The 9801-nt window shown below is 51.7% G+C and overlaps 4 protein-coding genes across 5 annotated transcripts in view; 1 reads left to right on the forward strand and 3 right to left on the reverse strand.

Annotated features, from left to right (window-relative positions):
- Positions 1 to 11: 11 nt before the first annotated feature.
- On the reverse strand, positions 12 to 1580 carry LOC125959226 (glutamate dehydrogenase, mitochondrial). Its single transcript, XM_049692039.1, has one exon. It carries the CDS (start codon positions 1578 to 1580, stop codon positions 12 to 14), a length of 1569 nt encoding a protein of 522 aa, XP_049547996.1.
- Positions 1581 to 1840: 260 nt separating this feature from the next.
- On the forward strand, positions 1841 to 3499 carry LOC125959227 (uncharacterized). Its single transcript, XM_049692040.1, has one exon. It carries the CDS (start codon positions 1841 to 1843, stop codon positions 3497 to 3499), a length of 1659 nt encoding a protein of 552 aa, XP_049547997.1.
- Positions 3500 to 3524: 25 nt separating this feature from the next.
- LOC125948590 (zinc metalloproteinase nas-4) lies at positions 3525 to 6156 on the reverse strand. The gene is made up of 3 exons (XM_049674808.1): positions 5701 to 6156; positions 5155 to 5591; positions 3525 to 3990 (listed from the first exon to the last, which is right to left on the reverse strand). Exons 1-3 carry the CDS (start codon positions 6083 to 6085, stop codon positions 3574 to 3576), a joined length of 1239 nt encoding a protein of 412 aa, XP_049530765.1. The 5' UTR covers positions 6086 to 6156; the 3' UTR covers positions 3525 to 3573.
- A 2947-nt stretch (positions 6157 to 9103) lies between these two features.
- Positions 9104 to 9801, reverse strand: part of LOC125948524 (ETS-like protein pointed) — a 118189-nt gene continuing 117491 nt past the window's right edge. For both annotated transcript variants that reach the window (XM_049674697.1, XM_049674696.1), the window contains exon 11: positions 9104 to 9801. This exon is cut by the window's right edge and continues 1503 nt beyond it. The gene's annotated coding sequence lies outside the window, so the exon portion shown is untranslated.

The raw sequence follows: 9801 nt of genomic DNA on the forward strand, positions 1-9801 counted from the left end.
AGGCATTATTCTTACATCGAAAGACCTGCCTCTTCGTACGATTTAAAAATCTTCTCCACCGACCATATGTAAGCGGCCGTTCTCAGATCCAGACAGAGCTTATGCTGGGCCGCCACCTTCATGATACCCTGGCCGGCCGTTTCCAACACAAATTGTAACCCGGACGAAACGACGTCGGCCTCGCTGGCATGCTCGAAGTAGTGTTTCAGCTGCTTCGTTGGCAACACCGTCACACAAACGCCCGCACTTCGCAAGGATTCCTGTACCGAGGCCAGCACCTCACGCAGATTGTGTGCCTCATGGCGGAAGGACAGCTTACCAAAGGAGATATGATTGATGTTCTTTAGGTACTCAAAGTACGAAGCCGTCACACCGCCCGCATTGCAGTATAGATCCGGTATGACGAGGATACGGCGCTCCTGCAGGATCTTATCAGCGGCCGGTGTCGTTGGCCCGTTCGCGCCTTCGGCAATGATTTTGGCTTTAATTTTCTTCGCATTTTCCGCAGTAATCGACTTCTCGACCGCCGCCGGTATGAGTATGTCGCACTGCTCCAGCAGCAAATCACCGGCAAACTCCGTGGCCTTCGGGAAGCCCTTGATGGTTTTGTGTTCCGTTTTGTAGCGACCCAGTCCCTTAATGTCGATACCGGTGGGGCAGTGGAGCGAAACATCCCGTTCAATGATACCAACTACCTTGCAGCCCGCCTTGTGGAAGTGCTCGGCGGCGTACTGTCCCACATTGCCGAACCCCTGTACGATCACCGTTTTACCCTCGAGCCCCGGTTCCAGCCCGATCTCGCGCATCCAGTTCGCTTCGCGGGCAAAACAGTTGGTGGCAATATAGACACCCTTCCCGGTCGCTTCGATACGCCCTCGGACACCACCCTGATTGAGCGGCTTCCCGGTCACGACCGCCATCGTGTTAATGTCCCGGTGGCCAAACGTTTTCCCGTACTGGTCCGCAATCCAGGACATTTCGCGCGACGTCGTACCCATATCCGGTGCGGGCACATCGATCCCCGGGCCGATAAAGTTCTTCTTCGCCAGCTCGACCGTGTAGCGGCGCGTGATGCTCTGCAGTTCCTTCTCGCTGTACCGGGACGGATCAATAATGATGCCCCCCTTGGCTCCACCGAACGGTACATTGACGCAGGCACATTTGAAGGTCATCAGTGCCGAGAGAGCTTCCACCTCGTCCTGGCACACGTCCAGCGAGAACCGAATACCACCCTTGACCGGTAGCCGGTGGAGACAGTGGTGCGACCGGAAGGCGGTAACCATCTCATACTCGCCACTGTCACGCCGGAACGGAAACTGTATCTGCAGCGTGCTCGAGTTGTTCGAGATGATCTGCAGGATCGCTTGCACCCGGGCCATCCGACGTTCGGCACTCATCGTCGGGTATTTGCTCATCGATTCGATCAGCTGCGGTTCCAGCACCAGACAAGCCTTGTGGAAGCAATACTCGACCATCTTCGAGAACGGTGGATCCTGCTCGGTCGGGATGGATTGCAGGTGCTTCGGGATGGTGTGTGCCTGTCGGCGAAGAATGCTGAAGGCTTGTGCGCCTCGTAACATTGTGTCTCAAAACTCTTTGACCCCCTTCAGGTAAGATCTCTTAGCAGAACGCGTTTCTGCTCCGTATCTGCTCCGTGCACCGTTCACTGGCAAACTGCTTAATGCTTCGATTTACTCTACTCCACAGCTTACTAGGGAATCGTTGGAAAACTCCCAGTGCGCATCGAGGTACCAGGAGCACATACCGTTTCCTGGTTACCATACATTCGAGGCTCCATCGACCTCACGTTTTCGGGTCTAGCAACCATTGCCACGTAGGAATGGCGAACGTACCGTTGCCCGTCTATTTCGGTCCGTCGGAAAATTTGTCTCCCGAGGAACGGGCCGAGCGGGAGCGGCTGGAGCGGCAAGAGGTAGCCCGATGGAAGCATCGATTCCTTCGCCTGGATGCGATCAAACCGGGCGAAACGGCCGAGGCGCAGGAGATGCGCTGTCTGGACAAGCGCCTCGTGCACATCGAACGTGAAACGACCCAAAAGGAACTGCTGCTCAAGGTAAGGCACGCACCGGTGCATCGTCGCGAGGCCGAACGATGCCGCACCATTATTCTACGTCTGCTCGACGAAACGACCGAAACGAACCAGAAGATCGCGGCCACCAAGATCGACATAGGAGAATTGGAATCCCAGATCAAGCGTGCCCACCTGGAGCTGCAAACGGTCACGAAGGCCATTCCGTCGGATTTTCTGTTCGCCGAACAGTTGGAGCGTTCGTGTCGCCAGGTGGCAGCCCTGGAGTCACGCCTTCATCATGTGCGGACCCAGGAAAGTCAGGTGCACACCGAAAACCGTAAGTTGCGTGAGCAGCTCGAGGGAATGCTCGAGGAACGGAAACGCTATAACCGCCAGTGGCAACAGTACGTCCAGCAGCTTGCCCGGAATCGCAAGTTTCTGATCGACATGATCGAACGCGCCACACTGGCCTTTAACCAGAGCGAGGAGCTGTGCCACCGGATCGAATCACTGAAGGCGCAGGAAGCGCGCGAAACACGCCAGCAAGTGAACGAGATGATCGAAGTAGACCGCCAGATTGTCGGCACACGTCACACCAACGCATTCCTGCGTACGAAAGGTGCCACGAGAACGGTGGCCGATCTGGATCCGGCCATCGTTGGCAAGCGGAATCGTTTCAAGCGGGGCTGCCTCGACCGGAACACCCGCTACCGGACAATCATCGACGGTACACAGGAAGCACTGCAGCTCCAGTCGATGCACGATGTGCTGGCGCTGATCGAACGGCAGCAGGATAAGTATATGGCGCTATTTAAGTACGCGAACGAAACGGATGCCCAGCTCGAGGCTGCCACGGAGAGGGCACGCGAGCTTGAAGAAGCGGCTGACGAGGCCCAGGAAACCTATCGTCGAAAGCGACTCGCTCACGAACGCAAGGAGAAACAGACCGAGGAGCAACTGGAGCAGGCACGCCAGGAAACGGAGCAGCTTGAGGAGGACGTTTCGTTTCAAGAGGCCGCTCTCGAGCTAAAGCTGGAAACCGTCGAGCAGGCGCTGGAGTTGCTGGGGTTCGAACGTTCGGCCATTGTCGCACTGATGGGTGGCACAACCCGCACCGATCGTCAGAAGCTTACGAAGGAAGCACTCACCAAAGCGCTGGCTGCCATCGAACGGAAAGTGATGGAGCTGGTGAAACGCCGTCTTCCGGAGGGTACGGTTCCTCGTGACACTGAGGAACGAGAACCAGAAGCGGTAGCCGCACTGTGCCAGCAACAGTGTGCCGAGTGTGCGGAAGGACAGGACGTCAATCAGCACGACGAACACATCGTCCAACCGACCGAGGACGAGCGTATGGCGGAGAACGTACGGAAGCGGATGGGCGCACCGGAAATGCAGTACCGGCTCCACACGCTCAGCCAGTGCAAGCTGCCCCGTTCTCGTATGCTGGTCAACAAGCGCTACCAGTAGATTCGGTGTTTGGTGCCGGATCGGATCGGATCGGATCGGATTACTTTATTCTAAATTCACGTTCCTCGTTCACATCATTTGTCGTTAGTTGTTGGTTCCTCTTTGGCTGGCGGCTGCGGTTCTGCGATCTCCTGCTGCTGATGCGGTTCCACCTCATCGTACGGGTAACCGGGTCCGTACGGATAACCCGGATTCGGTCGATAGGCTGGATAGTACGGTCCTGGGTACGGGTACGGTGCCGGATAGGGATAGTACGGTCCGGCACCAGGCTGTGGATAGTAAGGCTGTCCAATCGGATAGCCCGCACCAATCATTCCACCGTTGTTGGCACCGGGCAACAGGGCACCGACGAAGCCCGGTGGCTTTAGGTTTGGCTGTCCACCGGAGGCAGCGCCGGAGCTTCCCTTGCAATTGTACATTCGGTTCAGCTTCTCCAGATCGTTCCACGAGAATCCATCCCGCTGGCCCATCTTGGCCGTACCGAGCGATTGCTGCAAAAAGGGGGTCGAAGAAGAGGAAGAAGAATCGAATGAAGGAGCAGATGGCGTGGCGTATAGATTGGGGCAAGATCCGTTTATTTTGTTGAATAAAAATGGGGTTTATGTTAAAAAAAAAACGAACGGGAATTGGGCGGTGAGGTGGTGAGGAAGAGCGATAAAACGATTAATTTGTTCGAACGATGGCTCTCTATCCCTGAGCTCCTGGTGTACGAGCGATGGACCGGTCAGATGTGTGTTTAGCGACGTGCTGGCGCCACTTTCGGGTCGGTTCCGTTGTTGGTGTCCGCATCGCCAAACAAACTGCCGATCATGTTGATGATGGCACCGGCCACCTGTCCCCCATTGGCACTGGCCGGTCGCTGTGGACGCTGTGGACGCTGTGGACGCTGTGGACGCTGGGGACGTTGCGGTCGCTGGCCTCCACTGTTGGTGGTCGACGGTCCCGTTTCGGATCCGGTGCATCCGTACATGTTGCGCAGTTTTGCGATGTCGCTACTAGAAAACCCGGAACGTTGGCCCATCTGGTCGCCACCGGAGCGCTAGAATATCGGGTAGTAGTGTTGTATGTATACCAAGGATGCGCGGAGAATGTGATGATGGCGATCGTATCGGTCGTGGATCGTCGTGATGATTTTGTTGCCCTTATGCTTCGTGCGTTCAGTTAAATGGTTTATGTAAAAAAGCGGAGTTAAGTGCGGGAGGGGCGCGGCCCCACAATGAGGGAACTTTATTTTACCAACAACAAACTAATAAAGATATCTGACGTCGAGGCGCGAAAAACCGATCAGTCCGCACCATCCCAAGGAGTCGAATCCCACAGGCGAGCATTTGACTGGAAGGAAGGGTTGTTCCTTGTGTCGAAGTCCAGATCCAGGGGATGATTTCGGGCGTGTGAAGCGATGATGTTGGTGTTAGTTGGATGGGTGTAATGTGGAGGAGTGGCTACTGTACTAGTCGCACCCATACATGGCCCTAATCTTGGCCAAATCGTTCTTACTGAAAGCCTCCCGTTGGCCCATGGTTCCGCTGAATGATTTCTGCGCACAGAGAGAACACACACACAGACACACAGACACGCACACAAACACACGGTTGTCACGGGTATGTATGAGCAAAGTGATGAAGCCTGTCCCCCCCCACAACTTTTCCACTTACCTTAGCTACGATCGTTGGCTGCCCGTTGGAGGAGAAAGCATTGGCCGAGTAGTGCATGATGCTGCCGTAATCGTACTCGACACCGAAGCTGTTGGTCGTACCTTGCTTTGCCTTGTCGAAGTTGTTGGCCGTACCGGGTTTGATGTTCTGGGTACGGATCGTTACCCAGCTATCGCGATCCTCGCGGTTCTGTTCGTGCAGAAACCCGAGCGCGTGCATCATCTCGTGGATGATGGTACCGACGAGCGTCGTACAGCCCGGTATCTGCAGGTTGACCGCCTGCTTACCCCCGATCCGTCCGACACTCGACCAACACCCGCTGCTGGAACTCTCGAACGATACGTAATCCGTTTCGGCCATCCGTGGTACGAACCGGATGCACGTCTTCGCGTGATACTCATTGATGGCTTCCTCGATCAGCTGCATACCTTTCGCATCTGTGTGCAACCGTGCGCGCGCGTGTGTGTGTGGAGTGGAAGGGAAACCAAAAAACTGTGAAAAAAGGGGCCCCAAAAACCTGGATGACACTCCAAAGACGTTACTTACCAAAGTTTCCGCCGATCACGAACGGTACGACACCGTTTGGCCAGCGGGTGGCGGTGCTGGCCAGCCCATTACGTCCGGCCGGGCGATCGATCAGCATGTCACCCTCGAGGTACGTACCGAGCTCCTCCACGTTACCGCCGGCCGCAGAGGGATCGAACGCATCGACCAGCTTGCCAACCGATTCGTCCGGTTCACCGTACAGTTCCGGTCCGAGGTGTGACAGATCGATCCTCGGGTCCGAGTTCTCGCCCAGTTCGTTCTCGGCCAGGTCAGAATCACGCAGGATCACACTGGCGGCCATACTGGTGCCGATGAACGTCGACACTACCAGCGCTCCTTGGAGCAACAGGACGATCGTTTCGTGCTTCTTCCTTGGTGACACCATCTTCGAGCCGGGAATGTCGCTGCAAAAAAGGGCGATTGGATTGTGTGGACGCGTTGACGAGTTGCACCGAACTGAACGGTTAGAACTGATTAAATGTTCTGGGCCGGCGGGCTCCGTATTTATATGTCGCGTGTGTGCCACTCCACCTCGCCTTCAACTTTGGTACCTTTGCAAGGCCGCGTGCGTGTATGTGTGTGTGTCTCTCGTGGTTCTTACGCTTCGTTCTACAACCGCGAGTCCGCATTTCGTTTATTGCTGCTGCTGCTGCTGCTACAGGTTAGTATGAATCAAATTTGACTTCAATTTGTCACAGCTACAGCAACAGCAACAGGAACCACGCGACAACAGACAGGAGGAACCGGGTTAGCAGCCGCCGTTGCCGCCGTGGCCACCGCCGTGTTTGTTTTGTTCCGTGACCGATAAGACAACAGCGCCACCCAGCCAACCGACCGATCGAAGCCGGTTGCTTCTGCTGCTACTCACTGTTCCTTGGCGCTGTTCTTTCCCCACCTAGAACGCGCCATTGTGGGGCACCCCTCTGTGTCCGTACGTCGTCGTTGAATCGAAAGCCGATTCCGATGCCGGTTGCCATTATCACCCATTTTTTTTTGTTCACTTCATTCTGGCGTTCGATTGGCGCCGCTTGTAATATGGCTTATTTTATTTTTGGCGCGCAGAACGCTTCGGAACGGGAGTGAATGGTTTGAACGTCGTCGTCCCTCCCTCTCTTGACCTTGCTCTTGATTGCTGGCAATGACTTCCTCGTTCTTCCCCGAGGGAGGGATGTCCGGTTAACCGATTCCGTTGGAATCAGATTTTCATAACGCCATCTTTTGCGGCGAAATGGGGCGCAGTGGGAGTACGAGGTGGCGCTGAGTCGGTTCTGGTGACGGCAAAGAGTCACCTCCAATTCCATTGACCCCATTACTTTATGATCATTTGCATTCGCGATGTGTAAACGCCTTCCCCCTTTCCTCATATCGGTGGTACATTTTTCATTTTTATATTTCCATTTTGGCCGTGAGAAATCAGCCAGCTAAGGACGCCCCCACCAGAGCCCACCCCGGACTCCCGGTCCGGTGTCGTATGGGAAGGGAGCTGGAGCGCAACCGAACCGGTCCTCCCAGGGTGGGACGAGGGGGGAAATTGGGTGAAAACATCGTTTGAGGACACATTGAGAACATCGAATTTTACGGGGGGGAATTTCTGCCAAATTACCCGCCATAAAGCCGGGCTGGTTGATGGCCTTAATCTCCTGGCCCATGGGAATTAGAGACCGATTAGAGGCTCACTTGGGAGGGATCGCGTACTTGGATGGACACGGTTGCTTGCGTCTGCTAAAGCGATGAGCGAGTGACGTCCTATCGCCGATGGAAAATGACATTTTCCTTGAGAGTGCTATAGTCTTTTCCTACTAGCATATACATTTGAATGTAAATGTTCTTCGCTATTTTATGAATTTCAGAGTTTATCGTGCTTTCGTAATGTCCAATAACCATGGAATGTCGAACAATGTGACATGTATTAGGTTTTTGATTTTGTTAAAAGAGTTTACCACTTGTTAAGGTGAAAGTTCTCAGCCCTGTTACTTATGTCGTTTTAAGGCATCAACAAACACCTTTACAACGCAATAAGTGACTCTGCTCATAATAATAATTACCTACTGTTTTATTTCTCGAGTGAAAAATGTTGAGTTTCGTGTCGAGAGGGTCGTACACTGCGAACCTCTGGAAGCTGGCCAAACAATTATCGACAGCAATTGAACCGTTTGAAGCCAGCTCTGGCTAGAAAACGGTCAAAAACGTGATAACGGTCGACCACATATTGCAAAACCGGTCAAGTGCTATTTACCAAATGTCGGGTGGGGAAGTGTTACCCTCCTCGCTGTAAACGCCAGACATTGTTCCTTCTGATTACAACTTGAATGAGTGCATAAAAAAATATTTTACACTTTACGAATGTATCAAAAAATGGATAGTTGATTGAATTACATCAAAAGATGCGGAGTTCTTTCGAAACAAAATTCGAAAATTGTCTGAAAGATGGGAAAAAGTAGTGGCCAGCATTGGGAAATATTTTTATTAATGTAATTGTTCTTTCAGTTTTGAAAATAAGTGTATTTTTGTCTAAAAAAATGGGAAAAACTAATTAATAGACCAAAGATGACACGAAGTGTCGTTGTAGCAAAGGTGGGTAAATAGTCTTGGATGATTTGTTGTTCTAACAGAACCATACTGTCGGTCCTTTATCAAGAATTGAACTCAAACTTGATCGTAGATCGTACACTATCGGTAGAATTGTGTTTAAATATATTTTTCGTTTTACTGTTCAAAGGTTTGTTATTTAAATTCCGAATCCGAGAGTCTGTATCGTAGGATACGTAGCTGTAGCATATTTCATGGCTTTAGGGACAGCAGCTAGTTTCATCGAAAAGCACCCTACTATACCTTTAAATTAAATTTAGTATCAAAAGTGCTTACCAAACATGGCTTACGCATATTGAACCTCGCTTCGGTAGTTTGGGTTGCTAAGACAATCTGGCAACGCTTTGCCTAGCTACACGGTTAACGATAAGGAACAGTATGGCGTTTTCTCAGATCAACAGTTGACCATGTTGTCCGGAACTGCCCGTGGATCCCTTGGGGTTTTCGGAGATTGTTGGTCGTTGTAGCGGACATTGGCTCTGCTCGTAATCTATGAAACAGAGACCTCCTGTGAATACTTGCCAGAAAATTATGAGCAGCACAACCACACATGGCTGAAAGAACCCTTCACTGTGCCTGGTATCGTCGAATATGTGATAATTCTTAACTATAACCTTCGGATAACAAATTAGCAGTTATCATGCGCGTCATCTTTTTCCACAAACATATGCTTCTACGATTGTATGACCAACTGTTACTTTTTTCTTTCAAAAAAACCCACGAAAGCAAACAGCACAGATCGGGAATAGTACAGTTGCACAAGTTGGTAATATAGATTTTGAGCTTTTTTAATTTATTTCCAAATTTTCACGCTTTCCGTCCACTATCGTTTTCCCCTCCTCTTTCTGGCGAATTCTCTTCTACGATTCGTATTTTTGTTTTGTTTTCTTTTTCCATCCGCTTTCACGGCACCGCCTCTTCTAGGTGTTTTCTAGCATTATATCTACATCGAACAATTAAAGTTTACAACTGAGTTTGCTCGCCGATCTTCGTCCTTATCTCCGGGCCGAGATCCACTGTAGGAGGATCGACCGGACCGTAGCTTCTGCATGCATTGCTGCTAGACTATCAATCAACACTTCCGCGCAATGAAAGATGGTTGCTTTGATTCGTTTAATGCTTTCTGAAGCGCCTGACAATCGAAACCAATGGCTTAAGCTACAAGTAGATATCTTAGTACTGCTGGGTTGCGGTGTTTCCAGTTTCTGTGTCTGTGTTCGCCGCCTGGGTAAAGAAACACGCATCGCATTTATCTATTGGGCCTTCTTATACTGTTATCGCGTTCACACAGCTTACGGTAGAAGAACAACTTAACCGAATGCACACGTACACGTTACAGACACCACAGCAGATACGCTCACACACACGCACATACACACACTCACACATATACAATTTTGATCGATTGTTCGTGCCAGCCGCACTTTCTTCGAAAAGGCACGAAAATGAAATCTATTTGTGAACGCAAAACCAAAATATCAAACAAAAACTCGCTAGAAAAGCTATCTGAAG

This window comes from Anopheles darlingi, chromosome 2, assembly GCF_943734745.1.
Source record: "Anopheles darlingi chromosome 2, idAnoDarlMG_H_01, whole genome shotgun sequence".
Taxonomy (NCBI): domain Eukaryota; kingdom Metazoa; phylum Arthropoda; class Insecta; order Diptera; family Culicidae; genus Anopheles; species Anopheles darlingi.

What these genes read in the sequence shown, in the direction of transcription:
- LOC125959226 (XM_049692039.1), bottom strand. Translation starts at nt 1,580, where the DNA reads ATGTTACGAGGCGCACAAGCCTTCAGCATTCTTCGCCGACAGGCACAC.
- LOC125959227 (XM_049692040.1), top strand. Translation starts at nt 1,841, where the DNA reads ATGGCGAACGTACCGTTGCCCGTCTATTTCGGTCCGTCGGAAAATTTG.
- LOC125948590 (XM_049674808.1), bottom strand. Translation starts at nt 6,085, where the DNA reads ATGGTGTCACCAAGGAAGAAGCACGAAACGATCGTCCTGTTGCTCCAA. An exon ending in CGTGATCGGCGGAAACTTTG is followed by an intron (nt 5,592 to 5,700) that starts GTAAGTAACGTC and finishes GGTTGCACACAG; the next exon opens with ATGCGAAAGGTATGCAGCTG. An exon ending in AGCCAACGATCGTAGCTAAG is followed by an intron (nt 3,991 to 5,154) that starts GTAAGTGGAAAA and finishes CCCTTTTTGCAG; the next exon opens with CAATCGCTCGGTACGGCCAA.